The sequence below is a fragment of the Motacilla alba genome, chromosome 7 (genome assembly GCF_015832195.1).
Source record: "Motacilla alba alba isolate MOTALB_02 chromosome 7, Motacilla_alba_V1.0_pri, whole genome shotgun sequence".
NCBI classification, from domain to species: domain Eukaryota; kingdom Metazoa; phylum Chordata; class Aves; order Passeriformes; family Motacillidae; genus Motacilla; species Motacilla alba.
This window is the reverse complement of record NC_052022.1, coordinates 11,527,636-11,548,989: the sequence shown is the minus strand read 5'-3', so window position 1 is coordinate 11,548,989 and position 21,354 is coordinate 11,527,636. Positions and strand designations below refer to the sequence as shown.

The window sequence follows — 21,354 nt, the reverse complement described above, 5'->3', positions numbered from 1 at the left end:
TTGGTTACCCACAAGAGAAGCACATTAACCAAGAGCCACCCATCCAACCACGCTGCCAGATTCAAAGGGTTAACAAGACTGAGCCATTTCCACTATTTCCTGAGAAAGGCACATCTTTTGCATGTGCAGTATCTATCACCATCCTCCCTGGTGACTCTGACAGCTGCTCCAAGTGTCACCTTTGTTCAGAAAGTGTCAGGGACACAAGAAACCTGACAAATTTAGCTCGTCTTTCACAGGCCACAATAAACTTGTGACTGTGGGTGAAGATAAGCCTCCTTTTGCTGGCTTACACAATCTCAGAAAGATAAACTGAGAGTTGCACAGAGCTGTTGACACACAAGATAGGATGAGCATGTAACGCTGTATTTGTGCTGTGCTTGGAGGGCAAGAAAGAAGCAACAAACAGGCCTATGGCACGAAGGGAAAGTGAACCCTCCCCTCAAACACACACAAAAAATGTTAATAAGTAATGTTGTTATTACTAACTTCAGAAATGAGAACTACTTTAATTCTGCAACTATAGAACTTATAGAATAACTTTTTCATTTCTAGGGAAGATGAAAAGGTTCTGGAAGGTCTAGGAAGATGAAAAGGCAGAACAAGAGGAGATACTAGCTTTGCTCTCAATGACCCTTAACACTCCTCCAGCCTCCCTTTTCCCCCAGGCTACTTTTTTGTCTCAATGCTCATACAGGAGATTCTACTGAGGAGAAATCCTACCACACACACAGACTCCAGAGACTGCGTCCTGCCACAGCACAAGCAAGAGAAGGGAGACATCAGAAGATCAGGTTAAATAGAGTGCAGAATACAGGAGCACTTGTGTTGGGAAGTACTGAAAGCCTTTCCACGGAGTCAGAAGATGGGGATCATAACGTCTCAGGACCTCGATGCACAAAAAGAGTAAATCTTTCACTGAAAGAGTGACAAAGGGGTATAAAAGAAAAAATAATTTTCAATGAAGCCTAAAAGTAGAAGATCTGATACACACCAATGCTTTAATGTACTGCTGTCAATGTAGCAATACATCTCAGATCACAAGTCTGCCTCCACCAAACAACAGCAATCTAGCTAGTACAATGACGCATCAAATTGCTGCTTCTTTTTTGGAAAGTTCATTCTATTCCACTGCTAGCGAGACAAAAATTCCACCTTAGCCTAGCCAAGCAGAAAGCAAGGAAGTTGAATCAGCAGTAAATCTGTTTCAGTCTGAGTAGGGGTTTCAGAGAAATCACCTGGAGGCTGGGAACCTAAACAAGTTTGCTAAGGGATTAAATATTTACTTCCCCTCCCACCTGCTAAAAAAGAACAAGGACATTTGTTTCTCAACTGCACTTTTTTACCCCTGTAAGCCTCATCCACCTGGACATACAAAATAGTCCCATATTATGCAAAAATGTAATTTTAACCCATTCCATAAACGTAATTTTAACCCATTCCATCACAAAGGAACCTGTACTAGGTCTTCATCATTCCCAAACATACACAATAATACACCACATTTCTGAATAATCCAAACTATAACTTCAGGATTTTCAAACCAGTTAATTTTATTGATTCTGCAGGGATGAAGTTTACTGTGTTGTAAAATGGTTATGGCAAGAAGAATGGTGCCCAGAAGTGAAAAAGGTATTTTTTCCTATTTAAAAGAGAAAATTCCTCTTTGCTCTCTTGACTTTGAAGAGCATGGTGGGAATGACTGGGACATCACTTCCCCTGCTCCTGGCCCTGCAGAGGGTGTGAGCTTGATAGGAACACACAGCGCTGAACTCAGGCTCTTCATCTGCTCTACTCAACTGTCAGCAGAAAGATTAATTACCTCACCAAGAACTCTCACAAAAATCTACTACTAAACAATACCTACTAAATTTATAATACCTGTTAAATTATTTCCTAGCTCATAAGCTTATCTGTAAATACAGTAATAAACACTTGTTATTACAGTAAGCAAAATACTAGTCTCAGATAAGACAGAATTAAGGCTCAGATTAAGGGTCTTTGGCTATCAGTCCTAAACATACAAAATATACAAATTTAGTGTCCTGGTTTGGGACAGATTTGGGAGGAATCCCAGGACACTGAGGACCTGCAAAATACAAACAACATGAGCTTTAAACAGAACACTGCTGCATTATTGTGTACACTCTCTGTGCCTTTTAGGGCATTAAATTGAAAAGGCAACTCTTCTCTGAAATTACTATTTAATTTACCTTATGAACAATTTACATGCACACGGACTTGAGAACAGGAGATGTATTTCCCTAATGTAACTCAAGAGGAAAAGAAGACAGTTATAGCACCACCGTCTCTTCTCAAAACTTTGGCTTCCTTCTTCTGATACTACAAAAACACAGCAGACAAACTAAACATCCAGGGTATTTGTTGCAAAGGCACTGTGTGCATTTCTGAACATTCACCATACTTGCTTCCCCTAGGAGAATGCTTGCTGCATATCCATTGGAATGCCTGACCAACTGAAAATTGCTAAAAGCACCAAACAGAGAGTACAAGTACTTCTACTCACCAACTGAAGTCTGGACCATGTTTCCAGATTTTTGGACCTCATCGAATTTTGTAAAAATTACATTCAACCTGTTTGAAAGTTTAAAAATACACAATGAGCAACTGAGCTTAAATTATAGGAATATTAGAATCATAAAATCACTAAGGCTGGAAAAGACCTCTAAGGCCATCGAGTTCAACCTTTAACCCAGCACCATTGGGTTTATTACTAAACCATGTCCTGAAATGCCACATCCACATGGCTTTTGAACACTTCCAGGGATGGTGATTCCAACACTTCCCTGGGCAGCCAAATTCTACCATCTTAAGGTCTTATAGAAGAGATTTGGCTTCCCTCAAGTCATTGGGAGCACTGTCAAAAATGTCAGCAGAAAATGTCAATGCAAGGAAGTTATTTTAATATTTAAAAAAAAAAAAACCAAACCAACATCAACACAAAAGTTGAAAGGAAAACCTGAGATATAATTGAAAATACTACATTACTGAAGATGTGATACAGCTAATTGTAGATGCATTTCCAGTTCATCACCACTTTTTCTATCTAAACAATTTGCAGAAATACCACAAAATACACCCCTGAAAACCAACTTGACACAACATTTGTCTTTGGCCCTGACACCTTCCCATTTATGTCACAGGTCTAGCTGAGCAGAAGATTCTTATCACATCTGATCAATCCTTCCCAGTGAGTTTACTAGTTTAAGGCACATTGTGGGAGCAGATGTTTCCACTGGACAACAAGAGGCAACAGTGCTGCCTCCACCTGCATGTACCCCAACTCCAAAACCACCTCCTCCCTCTGAGCACTGACAAGCTGCCATCTACTCCATCCTCAGGGCTAACCATGCTGTGCCCTGAGCACTGGAGGCACAATGCAGAGCAGCTTTTGAATGCACCTGACAGCAGAAGCAGAGGGACATGGTGTTGGTTTTGACATAAATTTGGTTGCTTTTTGTTTGAGGTTTGGGTGGGTTGGGGGTGGGGGGCAGGGGAGGGAAGCTGCTTTTTTTTTAAATAAAATCTTAAAACTGATTATTTTGTTTGTGAGTTTTTGTCATTTATGACAGACTATGCTGCATAAACGTAAGCTACTCTGAAGTGTCTCCTCTCTACAAATGCAGAACATACAGGAAAAATCACTTAAATAGACATCTGCTATAATTTTTGTGGTTTTCCAAAGATGCTGTAGCATACTTGGGCAAAGGTACAGGATCTGCACTAAGTAAATCTGAGTGTTTATCCGATGAAAAAATTTTTTTAAAAATGAAACAACGATCCCAGGAAAAGGTTTAGTCATGAGGTTCCTGAAGTCTTCTGAAGGAAGAAAGGGAATAAAAAGCAGCCCAAAAATAGTGAAGACCTAAGGACATTCTCAACTTACCGAGACTGGGGTAATCCTTTTTTGCTGAGATCAGCCCTTACACGTTCACCAACATGTCTGTAAATTTCCACAAGGCTGTTTATTGCTGCATCTCGAACCTGGATGTGAGACATGAGAGAAATCAATCATCTTTACAATTTAAATTAATAAATCCTTAATAAGTCCTACATTAGAGAACTGAATTTGTCTATTTTCCAGCAACAACAGCTGCCACTATACACATTACCACACAGTTCATGAAGGAGCTTCCAACCCTGCCTTTCACATGTTAACAGTATCAGCAGGTAATTGAATTGAAAAGGCAGTGAAGGTGTAAGATGAAAGGCTTCATGCAAAAGGAGCTTGGCTTCCTTTGCCAAACTCCTCCCATTGTATACAACAGGTACATTTACTGGATGAAAAAAGGATAGAGACACAAACGGACCTTATATTACTGGGAGATTATAAAATAAACTGATTTTTAATGCTGTCTTAAAAACTTACTTTTCTATGTTGATAGCAAAACAGGGAGGAAGGGAGGAGTAATCAATCACCCGAGTCACCATGAATTTTTCATATTTTCCAAACTGATTTGCAAGAAATTGCTGAGCCCGTCCTTCCTTCCAGCCAACAGAAGAGACATAAATCTGATTAAAGTGTCACCTTTCTGTACTTAAACCCTTCCTCCACTAGACACAGCAGGCAGAGAAGGTAAACGAACTATCTGCTCTGCCTACAGAAATACTGACTGTGCACTTCTGCTTCTCAGAAGATGGCCCTGCAGCTACCCCCCCCCCCACACCCCAGGACTAGACATGGAATATCCTGAGACACAAGCCAGAATTGCCTGTAGGTGGGAGTCAGAGGGCAGGCACACATACCCTGCCTCCTAGCCAAAGAAAACCCTAACACTTGACTCACACCCACCTCTCCCCATTCTCCGGCTCCGCAGCCTTCTGGCTCAGCAGGTCCCTGCCAGCCTCCAAACCCCTCCTCCACTCGTGCCAGCCCTTACTCAGCACTCCTGCCTCTCTTCTCCTGCCCATCAGCCCCATTTGCCACCAAGGCTGCTGGGCACAGCAGTCTGTGGGGACTCTCTGGTGTCCCCATTTTCTGGGTACACGGACCCCAACCCAGCGTGAGCACTGCAAGGATTGCCTCTGTGTGTACAGTGAGGCAGAGGCACAGCTGCAGGACTGTAAATCCCAAGGGGCAAGGCAAGGAGCGACTCCATCATACTTGGTTTACTCTACCACAGCAATAATAAAGCTTTAGTAATTTTATTTTTGAGAAAATGATCCGAGTTTAAGTACTGTTGTCACACCAGATGCACATTGGGTTGCTCAATCACATCAGCTGAAAACAACGAAAGCACTTATTTCTGAAAAGGGCTCTGATGGAACAGCTTCCACATCCACAACAAAAGAAAAAAAAACTGGACTTGACCTGGAGTGTTTCTCGATCCTCTCTCCAAGAGAGGGCAGCAGTGACCGTGTCCAGCAAGTCTCCCAGCGCTCAGGAGGCACCAGCAGCACAGCAGCAGCTCCAGGGGAGCCCAGGACCAGCCCCTGCCCCAGGGCACACCCTGCTTCACCCAGAGCCACTGTCAACAGCGATTTTTGTCTGACCAGTTCAGGCACAGGCTTTCTGGGGATGAGGGACCAGACCCAGGAGAAAGGGAAAGAGATCAGCCTTGTTTCCCCCTGCAGCTGGATACAGGACAAGGAGCTGTGCCGGGCACAAGGAAGAGGCAGCACAAAGGAAAAATGTCACAGTGCCTTCACCAACCTTCCAGAGCAGCTCACCTATGGCAGGAGCAAGTCATCTGTGTGCTTAACAAGTCCAAACCCTAAACCCAGGATTTCCTTGGAGGGTAACAGCTTGCTTAGTCCCAGCTCAGAACTACAGAGGACACTAAACATTAAATTTCTTGGAGTAATGAGTTTACCATCCTGCACGGCACAAGCAGCAAGGGAAGGCTGCTTCACTCTCAATCCTCCTCTTAGCAAGGAGACCCTGACAGCCACGGAAATATGGCCAACTCCCAGAGCAAACACAAAACCCTTTCTCCAGCTGGACACCCCACACCTCCTTCCAGCTGAACACCCTCTCCAGACCTGGATCACAGATGTGTCACCCATGCTGGCAGAACAACCAACAGCATTATTCAAAAACTGCTAGCCCACATTACACAGCGAGTTTGAACAACACTTCTCCACCTCCCTCTTCTCACTAACCCCACATACCAATCCCAAACAAGACAGAAAGCAGGAGCAAAAGATTTTATTCCACTTGTATTTTCATTTGGGTTGCATGGCTGGTTAAAGGTCTTGGTACAGATTGTCTTCACCCTCTATTCAGAAACTGCCTGTACAACTTCTGGCAGTGCTCATGGCCAGGTTGTCTGACTGGTCCCATTTGCCCTCCCTGCCCAGACTGGTTTCTCTCTGAAGGTGAGGGGTGCTGCACTGAGCCCAGAGGGATCCCTGCAGCATCCCCTCTATCCCAGGAGCCGCCCCTGCAGGCTCCAAGGCACAGGAGTTCCCTTCCCACAAAGGTTTCCCTCTTCTGTTCATCTCACCTGCAGATCCATGTTGTTCTGCTGAACCCTCGGAGTAACTGATATGCTAGTTTGGACATACTTCAAATTATACCTCTCCAAAACCAGCCAGGGGTTCTGTGTGCACAGCATTGTTCAGAGCTCACCAGCAGCAGCACAATTAGCTCATCACCAACAAGGCAAGCAGCACAACCTTTAGACGTGACTCACAGCAAAAGCTCACCTGGCTGTTTGGATCTCCAAGTAAGTTACATATATGTGGCACTATCTTACTCAGTGTTAAACTCTGAGCTCCAGATCTGGGAACAGAGAACAAAAAGCACCATTATGAATCAGAGCAGGCTCATGTACACAACACAGGTTTGCAGAAGGATCTGACTTACGCATTGAGTGTTGCAATAAGGCAGAGGCAAATCCCTTCTCTTGTCCGAAAATTCTTGTGTTTGAATCCTCCTAGCATCCTGTCCCACACGTACTGCAGAAGACAGGTAAGAAAAAAAGAATGAGATGGGGTAAGAAACAGATTCTGGCTTCCAGCAGAAATACACCACACCACCTATGGAGCTCAAATACAAGCTTTACACCCATCCAAGCAGAACAGGACAAAAAGAAGCAAGATACTTTTAGATCTGACTAATTCTTTGTTTTGTGCTGACTTCACAGTAACTCCCCACTACCTAAAACATACTTACAGAAAGCAATAACTCTTGATACATACCCATCCCATCCACTGACACGCTCCCATATGTATCCTGTCAGGCATCAGCCTTCCCAAATGAAGTAAACACCTTATAACAAGGTGTAGGGAAATTAAACCATTTCAGACAGAAAAATGGCAGAGAAAACCTTCTGACAGAAAAAAGGTTTCCTTTTTTCACACAGCCAGTCAGTCACTCATGCTGTGGAGAGCTGTTGAGCATACCTGAGGGTTAGCAGCTTGTTCCATGATTTTCAGCAGCAAGGTCTGATCCTGCTCCCTCACTGAGTCCTTAGAATCTCCCAGCCTATCAAGTAAACTTGGCAGCACTAAGGAAAGAAAGCAGGAACATTCAAATCCCTCAGGAAAAAACTGCAACAGTGGCAGAACCCCTCTGCTCTTCCCCCAAAGCCCAATTGAGGCATCAGCCCATTGCCCTTCAGCAGAGCATGAAAACCACCAAGAGCCTCCCAAGTGCTCTCCTGGGAAGAAAGAAAGACAGCTCTGAGTCCAGCTGCCAGTGCAGGTGCTGGCAGAGTGCTGGTGACACACACAGAGACCCCTCACCTGTGCCAATCTGGGCCTTGAAGCGATCTTGCAAGCGCGACACCAGTGCAGAGATGATGTCAATCCCCAGGAGAACCACCTGCAAGCACAGAACAGGCAATGAATTAAGAGTGCACTGCAACTGGGATTGCTGCTCAGTGCTAAATCCATATGTATAGATGTGCAAGGTACACAAACCATGTGCATAAATCATTTCAGTATTTGCTGTAACTAGTATTTCTAATTCTTTGCAATTATTACAATTATAATTAGAAAACTGTATGCACTAAGAGTTGCTTAATTATTTATTGGCAGAAATTAAACCAAACACTTTTATGACATAACTGGAATTCAAAGGAAGACATGTAATTTGAGAGAAGCTTCATGACAGGCTGCAGATCAGAAAACCTGCTCTGATTAACTGAGCTTTACTTACTAAAAAAAGGTACATCATACACTGTATACATACTGTATAGCCTGTACGTGAAACACTTCACAAACTCTATAGATCATGATTGTGCTGGTACAAGACACTTCTCCCTAGGTTTTGGGATAAGCACAGAGGTTAATCACCCCTGGAAGTGTCAGGGACAGCCAGGCTTCTCAGGTGGTGCCACTGGGACTGTTCCAACACAGTCCAGCTCCCTGTACATGCACACAAGTGTACATATATACACAAACAACCAGGGCAGTGGTGGTGGCCCCAAGGCTGCCAGAGCTCAAGGAGTGCTTGGACAAGGCTCCCAGGCACATAGGGGATTGTTGGGGCTGTCCTGTGCAAGAGCCAGGAACCGCAGTTGATGATCCTTGTAAGCCAGCTCCAGCTCAGGATACTCTACGATACTGCCATACCCATATACATTTATACTCCCGTGTACACACAGGGGTCTGTACAAAGGCCTGTCCGTACCCGCTGTCCCTCCCCGTTCCGGGAGCGCGGTTATCCCGGCAGCACCGGCGCCGTGCCCTGCAGTGCCGCGGCCGCTCGGCAGAGGGCGCGCTCCGGCGCCGCTGCCGCCGCGCGGTGGCCCCGCCCTCTATGCAAATAGGCGCCCGTCTGGCGCGGAGCACTCTGGGTAGTGCCGCCGCCGAAGGGCTCGAACCCGGGTCGGAGCCGCCCGGGCGCGCCGGGCCCCGCGCGGTGCGCGCCCCCGAGCCGGGCCCCGGGCAGCGGGCGGGCCGGGGGCGCGCCGCCCCTCGCCGGGACCTGGGTGCGATTCGCGCTCCCCTACGCGCGGCGCGCCCCAGCTACCGCCAACCGTCCTTATCTGGGGGTTGCGCGGCTGCTCAATGAGCGTATGGCGAGAGCAGCCCTGCTAACGCCTTGAACAACACAGCAGCGCCCGCTCCGTGCGCGGCGCAATTTTTGGAACCTCGCACCGCGGCGTGTGCGCGGCGCGTTCTGAACAACGCTCGCCCCGAGCTGGACCCAGCGCCGCACGGCGCCGTGGGAGACCCGCGTGGTGCTGCGGCCGCCCGGCACCGCTCCCATCTCCCGGCACCGCCTCCATTCTCCCTTCCCCCTCCATCGCCAGCGCTGCTCCCTACGGAGCCCGTGCGGGCGCCCGCCGTGCTGCTCTGCGCCCAACCCCGTGCGCTACTCGCGCAGCAGCCGTCAGTCCACAGCCCTCGGCCCGGCACGTGGATTCATTCCAAATTCGGCTTCGGAACACCCAGGGAACCAACTATGCGTGGTGCAGCAGGCGAAACTGCCTACTACTCCATGCAAAGTATCCTGTGAAAAAAAACTTCCTAAATACCAGCCCCTGGATCCTAACTTCTCCCAAGGAAAAAATTCACCTTCTCCAAAGAGCGTATGCAGTCTTCTCCCCTCACAGTAACAGACCCTTCAACACTGCCAATTTTTAATTCAACAATATTTATTCGTACACCAAAGGAGCTTCTCCCTCGTGCTTTTATTAAGCCGTGTTTCGTTTTCACATTCATCTCGCACGCTGGATTTAATCTAGCACTGACAAATGCTCAGGCAGCTGCCCTAAGGCCCATCGCTGCCTGTGTCTGCCAGCTCTAGGGGAGCCTCCCGCCTGGGCTCTGGGAACAGAGCCCCAGCAGGAGGGCGGGCTCCAGATCCTCATCAGTGGAGAGATGCTTTTAGGGAAAGTCAATGGGACTCTGAGTGCCAGTCACCATTTACAGCTGTCTGATCAGAGCCCCATCACAGCAGCATCCTGCACAGAGATAAGTGTGCTGCCTGCAATTACAGAGATGTGCCCCAGGGATAAATTCGATCCCGGGAGAGGAAGGAATCCATCTCTTCTTCAAACTGCCCGAAAGCCAGGAACAGTGAGGGGAACTCATCGCTCAAGCATTTAAAGAAACATATGCACAGTGCAAACATACCCTGCAGTTCACCCCCAGGATAAGGCCAGGAGGATGAGCTAAGCCATGCACGACTTTTTGCTATTGTGCTTATGAATTAGCACAATGATTACAGTGGTGCTCGGACAGCTACTGAGGAAACAACAACTGGGGTGAGCAAATGTTACTCCCGACTATGCTGGATTCATTTATCAACTCCAATGTGACACCTGCCTCAGAAGGTCAGAGGCAGAAAGTAGAAATCATGTATGGATTGACAGAGTCAACAGATCCGCTACAGACAGATAACAGACAACCCAGGGCATGGCTGGCAAATGAACAAAGAATTAATTGAATTCCAGCCCTGGCTGCATTGGACTGACTGCACTGAAGAGCCCACCCGTTCACTGCTGGAACAGTTCCTGAAGCTCTGCCCGAATTAACACACACCAAGGTCCAGGAGGAGCCTCGGGAGCAGCGATGGGCCCTGTCAGCAGCCATCCCAGTGCCGTGATCCCAATGCAGGCCTCTCCCCAGGGGAGCCAGCTGGCAGGCACAGCTCCACACCAAGGCACAGGAAGGGCAGCTCTCCATCCGAAATTCCAGATAATGCTGCAATGCTGATAACTACAGAGCTATTCCAGGCCTTTACATCAGCACAGATCTTTTAGCCTCCTATTTACACGGGCCCCCAAAAGAGTGATCTCAGAATCACAGAGTGACAGCCCTCGGCCTGAGAGTCTGCTTCTGCTCATTTGACTCCTGAGGTTCCCCAAGACAGTCAATAAAGCAAGTTGTGCCACCCAGTATTCAGCTTATTTGGCATCTGCTGCCGCTTTGTCTTGTCTCAGAGCTCAGAGTACTTTCTGTAGGCACCAAGGGCTGTCAGCAAACCCTTCTCCTGCCTCTCTCCAACTGCCAGGTCATCTCTCCCAGTAAAGAACTCTCTTGTTGGTTCCCAGGATGCAACACGGCCTTTCCCAATACAGACAGTACTTTTTTTTCAGAGGTCAACAAAAACAACTCAAAGCATCTGTCCTTTAATATCCAGGTGGTGTTGAAAGACTTGCAGGCAGCCCGCCATATCAGAGAGCAGGCAGTGCATCATCACCTGTTCCAGCAGTACATGGTCACCAAGCATGGCAGACAAATCCATCTTGAAAACAAGACACACCTAAACACACTCCCATAAAAGGGTAAAGAAGCTGCACAATCCAGCAACAGCTGATTGAGCACAAAGAAACCCGAGTGAATCACCTCCAGGCTACCCGGATGGCCTGGACAAACTAGGGGGGAGAGACAAGCCCTTCCCTCCACTCATCACAGCATGCCACAGCAGGGATGTGGTGCAGGAACCTTCATCCCCTGTCCTGGCCGGGAAGCAGCAGTGGAACGGGCAGTACATCCCCACAAAGTCACTGCACTCTGCTGGCCTCCTGCTGAACCTTCCATGCCTGGCAGCTTGGGACCTAGATGGGAATGCTGGAGAGAGCTTCCACAGCAGCTGTGACACCAGCTTGCTTCATGCTGCTTCAACATGCTGATTGCCATCACTGGTGACACAGCTTAGCTATTTCACTTTGAACTCTGTCTGAGAGGTTTGCTTTGGAGAAGGGATGGGAAATGGAAGACAAGACTTCTAAATCCCAATATGGAAAAAAAAATTGTAAGAGTATTCAACCAGGTTTTTTTGAACAGTTGCTTAGATAATCTTTTGAATTCATAAGCAAAACCATGGAGAAGTGCTTGCATACTTTGAGTAAATCTAATACACTTTTGAAAAAAGTGTAGCACTTCAGATGACACACTGAGAAGTTCAAGGCAAGCATTGATGGCTCACATCACTGCTGGTCTGATCAGTGCTGATCAGTCAGAGAGGGAGCAGTTCTAATGCCTTGTGACATGAAACATCCACCACAATTGAACTGGGCACCCAAGACCAAGCTGAAGTCAGATGATATTGGCAGGTTTAGTTCTGAAGTCAGGTATTTTGGGTCAGCACAGCAGTAACTAAAATCCTGTCAGAGAAACCTGGAATCAGCTTCTGAAATGCTGACTGCTGTATGCACACAACTATAACCACATCCACCCTGGAACAGTCCATCTCCTTCTGCCATTCCAAGAGTTAATATTTCATCTTCCAAGGCAGCACCACATCTGCACTGGAAGCATGAGTCCATCTCCCCAGCCCAACAATCCTCACACAGACACAGATGCTAAGTTTTTTTTGTACGACACATTTTGCAAAACCAACACGAGCAAAGAAAAAGTCAGCAACAATAGCACAACTGGTTTTACTGGCGTGACTGCAAGCTATAGTCAAAGAGCTGAATGGGGGAAAACTTTAAATATATATTCTTGGGTTCTTTCTCTAGATTGATGAGATACCATCCATTCTGTCACACACACCACCTTGAAAATCCTCCAATTCCCTGATGGAATTAGGTGAACTGAAACACCCAATGAAACCACCAGCACTTGTAAAATAAGCAAAAAACTGGTATTTGAAAGTTCTTCTTCATTTACAAGCCTGGTAACAGATGAGCAATTCAGTAAAAAATGCATAGTTCTATAGTGAAATAAATTCCAAGAGAACTAAGGTCATTTAAATGTTGGGAGACATTAAGAAAAGGTTGTCAGAAATTATCGCTACAGAGATGTATTTTTACCACTACTGTTAGAACACAAGGGCACCTTTCATGTGCAAAAGCAAAAAATTCCAGTAACTATCTTCTGGATTCAGTAAAAAAAGCCAACAAAAGCGCCTCAGTTGCCTCTTGATCGAAAAGCTGGAGATTTGACAGAACGCATGAGAAATTCAAAGCAATTGAAAGAAAATGCACCACAGAGCAAAAAGTTATCATAACAAAAAATTCCACAAAGACAAACAGGGTAATGCTTAAAAGAACATGATCACCCTGAAATGCAGACATCTGCTTCCAGGAGAGCTGACAAGTATGTCCCAGGTGAAAGAGCTGGACCAAGTCAGCCCTCAATCACAGTGCTCCCTACCCTGCCTCTGCTCAGGGGAACTGAAGGGAGGAGTTCCAAAGAATAAATTCACCCTGGTTTGCAAAGATTCTCAACTTGTGGTTGTGCATGATGAGAGGAAGAGCAGCCACTGGGCTTTCTCCAAAGACATGGAGGGAAGCACAAGCTGCAGAGTCACTGCTGTGGAGTACAGGAGGCTTTTCTACCCTGAGCAAGGTCAAAGCTCCAGACAGCACAGCAGGTAAATCACCACTGACACGAAATACAGCCTGCTAAGTCTCCAGGGAAGCAGCACTCATGGTAATACAACAGGAGACTTTGCAGTTGAAAGCAGAATTACAACTTACTTCACACTTTCACATCTCAATTATCCCAAACACTGCTGGAAAAACAACAGCAGCACCATTGTTTCAGAAAGGTGGTCCTGCTTATGCAGCACCTTACAGCTATGCATTACTCAATGCTTAGTGTCTTCACATGAAACTACATCAAAACAAAACACCTGCACTAACAACTGCTACTGCCTTTGGTTCCTCACCACAAAAGTTAAATATCTTAGTCACAAACACTGCCAGTGTTCCGTACATTTCCACTGCCCCCAGCTGAGCATTTACACTTACAGCCAGGTCCTCAGCCAGGAAGGAAAAAAATTAATATAACTCTGTGAGCACTGATGAGATATTGCCCCAGGATCAGCTTAGGATCAGGATCACTACTTCCCTGTAGCTTTGGTAACTAGTTGCATCTCAGAGCTCAAGGTATAATGAAGCCTCATACAATGAGGCTTCATTGTATGAAGCATTCCTTTTGCTACAGAAAAGCAAAAAGAATATGGCAAGGAAAATAAAAAGGCCATTGCATTGCCCTGTTTAGTTTTTTATAGGAAAACGGAAAGCCTTTATTAAGGCAACTAATCAATTGCCAGCACAGCAATGTGCCTTATTAACAGACCAGGCTGCTTTACCTAATAACATTGCCTTCCCCTCCATTAGCAGCAAAAGGCTGCTACAGTGCACAGAGCAAGTGAGAAATCACACTGGGAATCTGCCTGCAGGAAAAACCATATTAGCCGGAGCACCTAAAAGTTCCTAGCACAGAAGCACTGACCCCAACTCCATCTCTAACACTACAAGAATAGAAAGGGTCAACACATTTTAAAACTGGAACAGAAGTGTTTCTGAGGGTTCAGACAGCATCTGGGAAAAAAACAAGGCAAGCACACAACCTAGCAGATAATCACTGACAATCTTCTACTCCCTTAGGACTCACAAAGTCTAGTAACAACTGTGAGGATGTTCAAATATCCAGATACTCCCCTTGATCACTAGTTCCCAAGCTTCTGAACATCTGCACTTCCAGATTACACCATTCAACACCAGCTTTTATGAGGAACAGCAATACTGCAATGCAGTGATGACAGGATGTATGGCCAGTCTCATGAGGAGGGCACCAAAGAGGTGCAGACACAGCAAAGTCCCACCAGCTGTTGGCAATGTGAAAAAAAGCTGGGGATCAGTCAGGGAGGCAGAGCAGCCACAGTGGTGAGGAGTAGGCAGCAGCCAGATTGAGTAGGAAACTTACTAGATGATGACAGCTCTTGCTAGATGGTGGCTAATGAAGCTTTGTTCTTGCCTTGTTTGGGAAGAAAGGACTACATGCAATTAAAAATGCAATAGCATTTTCAGCAGCCACAGTCTTTGTAACACTCTGGAAACACCCTAAGACCTAGAGCTTTCACAGCACCTCCCACCCTGCACAGACAGACTGCCTGCTCAGCACGTACCACACAGTCCTACGCCTTTGGAAAGTGTCTCCAGACACAATCAGCAACAGCTTAATGGTGCAACAGTGAAGAACTCCATTCAAAAAAGAAGAAAGGTTCAAGAGGCCTTTGTCAGCCACAGAAAGATACAATAACCCAGGAAAGTGAAGAGATGGGTGCTAGGAAGAGAAAAGGGTGAGAGGTGGGATGAAGGAATTCCACAGAGGAAGGCACCACTTCAGCCAGAATCCTGCTCATACTCTTTCTGACCCACTCCGGTGAAAGCTCAGAGGATGACCCTTAAAGGCACAGGTTAAAACACTTCCCAGTCTCACCAACACCAGTGAGGGGTGCAGCTGAGCTACATCTAACTCAGCTTCTACAGCACCCACAAGATCTAGCACAGCCCATACAGCATGATGCTTCCCCCTGTTCTATAAGGTCAGTGAAGACTGAGAGCTACTGCCTTAGGCTGTTGGCTACACCAGTTTCTTCTTTTGCCATTCCCTCTTACTCTCTTTCCAAGCTACTCTTAATTGCTGTTTCTGAATTCATGTCAAACAATTTTAAGGGAAAACTTTCAGGGGCTTACCATCACTGCTATACTCCAACTACAACCAGGAGCCCAGCAAAAACAGTGCCACAGGAACACAGAAGGGGACAGCCCCAGTGCTGACCTGCTCTCCTGAGTGTGCCTATGCAGGTGGAACCAGGCCTCACACCAGCAGGTACGTACCAGTGCCCGTCTGCAAGCTGGGCAGCTGCCAGCATGCGTTCTGCTTGAGCTGCTGTGTGATCCTGCAAGGGACAGGCATGTTTGAGTGAAGTGACACCACTGGCCCCAGCCTAGCACTCTGCAGACCTTCTTACACAGCTTTTGGCTCAGCAGCTTCAACCACTCTGTAGCCCATGCATGCCTCTTGCAACTATGTCTTACATCCAGCTCTTGATCAAGTCCAGCATCATTTTTAATATCATTTAACTTGTGGCAGTTAGATCTCTTCCAAGACTTTGTTCTATCTGGTCTAGGAAATCAATGAAAAAATATTCTGTCCCTACCCATTTAAAAGTTAATTCTAGCTTAGAGGGTAATGCTTTCCACATGCTTCAGAACCAAATCCCACATGTCATTTAACACAAAGGAAATAGAAATTATTTCATGTTGATCTCCTCAACTCCTTTTGACCTGGTGTCTTTCCTTTTGCCTTTTTGGCTGTCATCATTGAGATCTGGAGCAACAGCTGATGCATCACTGTGAGCTCTCACAAGAGAATAAAACATCTGTTTTCCTCCCTCAGACTGAAAACAGACGCCTTTTTAGTTGTGTCCAACAGATACTCAATTATATGACAGCATAGTGAAGCACAATGCATCTAAATCAGAGCACACCCTTGGGCCACATGGGTGCCTGGCATGTGGTCAGGATCCCAAAAAGGCTTTGCAATCTCAGACAGGCTACCTATCCACAAGTATCCAGGGTCTGGGACACCTGCAGACATCAAGGGGAGTTTTCTTGCCATGGAAATGTTTATGCATGGAAATGCATATGTCTACGTCATGGAAAAGCAGAACTGCTCTGGAGCAAACACCACATGCACCAAGTGCTGTGCAGTGCCACTGTGGCTCTGCTGTGTACTTAGGGCTTCTCTAATAAGCTGTCTGGAAAACCCCATTCCATACAAAAACCACTCCTTATCAACCAATTCACTTGACATTGCAGATCAGAAAGAGGTGATAGTAGTCACCATGGAACAACTCTTCAACAAACCTGCCTGGAGAGATTTTTCTGGCTACTGTAGCCACTGTAGTCATAGCATAACTCACTGCTATGAAGAATTCCTGCAAATGGCACCTGGGGAAGCCCAGCCACAGCACAGTGAGGTGAACAGCCTGGCAATCATTGGTTCAAGATTCAGCTTGGGACACGTGGATGGGCTGACATTGGTAAGACAGCTCCAGCAGTGCCTGTTCCATGTGGCTGAAGCAATCCAGTCTCCAGACCTGTTCAACTGCAAGCATTTTACAGGGAAAAAAACCCCAAAAAACCAAAACCCAAAGAAACAAACAACCAAACCCCACCCCCAACAAATCAAAAACAGAAAAAAAACACCCTCAGCCAAACCAAAACAAACAAACAAGAAAAAAATCAACCACAAACAAGGGAAGAGAAGGGAATGCTGCATCCTACACTGCTTGAGGGAGCCAACATTTTGTTAACGGAAAAGAACAAGCCATCTGAGCAGCTGACAGCACAAGTGGAAAACCAATTGGAAAATTATAGGGACAAACCACATAAATTCTGGCTTCTATACCCAGCTCTAAAAACACATTTAAACAAGTCAGGCAAATAGCTCCTATCAATGCTCTACTGCCACAACTACACAAACAAGCATCCCTCACGTTAAGAGGTTTCCACAAATTCTTGTGGATTGACACAAGTAAAGTATTAATTAAGTGTTCAACTAAATCATTAGTTCTTGGATTAATTATCTTAATTGGAACTCTTTAGACCTGAAATAGATCAGAGGAACAGAAGCTGTAAGTGTAACAAAAGAAGCCGCTCAGGGTTCAGCACAGGTACACAAAGAGCTGACACCTCAGGGGAGCTCAGCCAGACCAAGCAGGTACCTCCTGGACAGGCTGTACTCACCTTTCACAATGCTTTTACTACATTTTTCTCTCCTTCACAACTCTTATTGTTATTTTCAAAATAACAATGGCTAAGCTGAATCAAGTGTTTAAATAACTTGTGTGTGTGTGTGTGATTTTAGAAGACTGATGCCTTATTTTGTAATTCTGTTATTTTCTCAGAGGTTTGTTCTCACTGGACTCTTGCTGACAAGATCAGCATTCTTGCTTTCTGCTGAACAGGTTGGATGCTATGTAAGCCTTCCCACTCCTTTAACTCCAGAAGTTATTTATTTCCTTTGAGACACCTATTCCAAACTGAAGTATCCCATTAGTATTTTTTTTTTGTTTTAAATAAAGCAACAATACTTTCACACGGATAGGAAAGTATGGTCACTCTTAGAGCTCCAAAACCTGATGTCTTGTGAATTCTCAAACAAGACAGACAGAATGCTGGATGTGATAGTGTGACATTGTTAACCTGACATGAAAAGGAAGCCAGACTGCTTCCTCCCATCCCAGCCAGCCTTACTGCATATTCCACATTGAGTAAAATGAAACAGTAACTCTACTTTTAGCATAAGAATGGACCTCATCAATAAATTCAGCTGAGAACTTGTTTCCGAAGTCCAGTTAGTTCAACGCCATCTCCTCTCCACTGCTCAAATTAGATCAGTCAGGCCACTTTTCTAGAGAAGGTGTTTTGTTGTACTTGATTTTTATAGACACATAGTCTTCAGCTGAAACTAACTTCTATTGCTCATTAAAACCTGCAACACTTTTCTATATTCTAGTTAGAAGCAGCCCTGTCAATCCAAAACCAGGTTTAATGAACTGCTGTGTCGCCACCTGTAAGACCCTGCTGACAGACTGTGAAACAAAAAAACTTATTTTGTTTTTTTAATCCTTCTCTGTGTAGAGTAGTGTAAGCCAGGCAACATTTTGTAGCCCCCAAAGACTCCAGCTACATGATCCGACCCATGACAATCTTGGACTTCAGGGGTGTTTCACACAGCTAATAAAGGATCTGCAACACGGAAAAGGGAGCAAGATACACACTTTAAGTTCAAATACTGCCAGTCATAACTGAGTTATTCTTTTCAGCAAAGAAAAAGGCATTGGGCTTTTGGTTCATTTATCTAGGAGGTTTTAACTTGACATCATCTGATAAAAGTAAAAACTTCAAAGTCACACAGCGATAGGCTTCAATTACTATTTCTCTATCAGTGGCAAAGCGATTCAGGAAGGAGGAGGGATTGCTGCTGGCAAGTCTCTTGCAGTCTATGGCACAGAGGCTATTTCAGCTGGATTGGAGATTGAGTTTCACAGATAGTAACTATGTCAGGCTAGAAAACATAATTTAGTGGATTTAAAATACGACAATGCCCAAGGAAAACACAGAAACATAACATGCTTTTCAGATAACGCTGCTTTTAGTACAGGTTAGAGATCAAGTGGCTGCTTTTTCTTAAGAACAGACATTGTAAGAGAAGTCAAGCAGATAAGTTGCTAAGTCTTCCACAAAATCAACACCACAAACTGACTCAGAAGCAGATGCAGCTACAGTTATGCCTCTTCTTGCCCTTCATCCTTTTCCTCCTGTAGGTTAATAGCATTTTCCTGCACCACAGCAAGGAGATACAAGGTAGTGTTTTTCATTAGTTTTCATATCCTCAACTAGAACTACAGAGCATTATTACTATCATAAACTTGTCACACTGAGGTCTAGCAGTACTGTATGTTGGAAAGAGCTATTATTTGGCTCCTTCATATACATCTGCCTGCAGTGTTGGGACTGTGCCAGCATGCAGTCCAGTAACAAATGTAGTTCAGTCTAAGATCTATAGATGCAGGAAAAAAATGTCCATGCAGACCTACTCATACACTCACATCACCATTTAAAGAGATTTCTCCTCCATCTTTCAAAGGACTGGGAATTTGAGTGTGCACATATACATTCTGTTCCTTGTCTCCGAATTCATACATCAAAGAAGATGCCACAACCACAAAGCAACACAGAAACAAAGCACAGATTCTTTATTAACTCTTTCTTTAAAAAAAAAAATCTTCAAGAGATATGCAGGCCCTGCAGTGGTTTCTGCTGTATCTTGACATTTTCATCAACCAAATGTAAGGAATTTGGATTAGCTGCTACAGGCCAGATTCTGACCCATCAGACTAGCACAAAACCAAAACTTGAGCCAGCTGTCTGCATTCACATTCTCCCCATCCAGAAACAGGACAGGGAAATCAGCTGTCACTGTGAATTTGTCTCCTTTTGATGACTTAATTCAGAGTTATCTAAATTCTATTAGGTAGGGAAAAATTCCAGAAACAGATTTTTAGCTACTAAGCTACTTCAATCTACTATGGAGACCACATGCTCTTTAAAGAGTTGCCCAATTATATGCAACCTTACATGGCCTTTGATGATTTCTTTAAGTGACTCATTAAATAATCCAAGATAGTGAAAACTTTATTTTGCAAGACAGGTTAATGCAGTTACATTATTTTTCCACAAAATTCCTTTTCATCACTAGATAATTAGGTCTAGGAGTCAAGATACAGCAACATTAACACCTCCCTTTTACCACTTCTCTTCAGCAAGAAATACAAGGTCCCAAGAAAAATACCCATGGAAAGCAATCCCAAATCCCTCCTTAGGAGTGTTTGAAGGCATGTAACACCAACTAGCACCAGCACTGGTTTTATTTTTCTTTTCATCTGTACAAAGCAGCATGGAGGCACACAGCACCCTTCCAGCCTACACTGTCTCTGCAAGAATTTGAAGAAATTCTCTGACTTTACAGAAAGGAACTGGCGTGCTACCAGGTGACTCAGAGCACCACAACACAGAGTTGTTGTAGCAGAGGTAGGATGGGTCTCCCAAGCCTGCTCTCGGAAGCCTTTGGTCAGAGCCTCTTCCCGCACACAGGTGATGTGGGTCTGGCCACAGCTGCCTCTCAGCCTCCCTGAGCAAAGAGCAAGGCAACACCAGCCACACTCAGCAGGGAGCTGACACAGCTCTCTGGCCTCACCAAGCGGGAGAAGAGCAGCACAAGCCAAACCAGTTTTCTGCTCACGTAATAGCAGCTCAGGAACTTCTGAGGCGAGTCTAAGAGCCATAGCTGGCTTCTTGCAAGCCCTCACTACAGCAGCACGCTGCAGTGCAGCCACAGTGCACGAGAAAGGCACACTCTTCCTCAGGCTGCAAAGCTAACCAGGAATACCAAAAAGAAAGCTCCACCAAGGAATGGACAGGAAAGATTCTGAGCCCTACTAGACAGTCACAAACCAAAGCACCATTAACACCACCCATCACTTCTGCCAGGTACATCACTGTAAGACACTCCATAAGCACGGTGACCACCAAGGGAAACTACAGCCCAGCTAACTTGCACAGGACATTGCTGCTGCAGCCTCCAAGACTGTTTTCTCCTCTCTGCTGTTGCTTGACATGCAAGTTCATCTAGAGGAGACTGATTTGAAACCTCTGTCTCCAAGGGCAAAATCCTCCATGCACAAAGATCGATACTACCTCTTCTACAGGTTCCCTTTCCAGAAATGCCCTTAATTCATATCATCACATTCTTGATCACAGCTGAAGTTCCCAGAGTGACATATCAACATTGTGACCCACTTGTCTACCACAGGAAGAAAGCCTCACAACAGTGTCTCCTTGGCATGACTGTAGCTGCACTCACCCCATCTGCCAGCGTGCTCTTTTCCCTGCCACATGCTGTGCCTTTCCAGAGATTACAAAAACTATCTCTGCCCACAACAATTCCTTTAAAGCTTCATCCCCCATCTCCCCCCAGCTCTTTGTTAATGACACTGCTACAGAACTGGAGCTGGAAACCAGAGCAGCTGCCATAAAATGGCTAAAGATTACTTTAGATCTTCATTAAATACTGAAGATGTTACACCTCCAAGGGCACATGACTCCTCAATGAAAAGGAGGCAAA

General features: G+C 45.4%; 1 protein-coding gene and 1 non-coding gene across 38 annotated transcripts in view; one reads left to right on the top strand and one right to left on the bottom strand.

Annotated features, from left to right (window-relative positions):
* The window catches only part of CLASP1 (cytoplasmic linker associated protein 1), a 176,195-nt gene that overhangs the window by 117,916 nt on the left and 36,925 nt on the right, over nt 1-21,354 (bottom strand). For all 37 annotated transcript variants that reach the window (XM_038143229.1, XM_038143228.1, XM_038143230.1 and 34 more), the window contains exons 3-8: nt 7,711-7,789; nt 7,369-7,472; nt 6,830-6,921; nt 6,670-6,745; nt 3,908-4,005; nt 2,528-2,595 (exon numbers count right to left, since the gene is read on the bottom strand). In XM_038143229.1, coding sequence (XP_037999157.1) covers nt 2,528-2,595; nt 3,908-4,005; nt 6,670-6,745; nt 6,830-6,921; nt 7,369-7,472; nt 7,711-7,789 — 517 coding nt within the window. The remainder of the gene's footprint in view (nt 1-2,527; nt 2,596-3,907; nt 4,006-6,669; nt 6,746-6,829; nt 6,922-7,368; nt 7,473-7,710; nt 7,790-21,354) is intronic.
* LOC119703595 lies at nt 8,947-9,063 on the top strand. The gene has a single exon (XR_005257673.1). It is a non-coding gene; the product is annotated as a U4atac minor spliceosomal RNA (small nuclear RNA).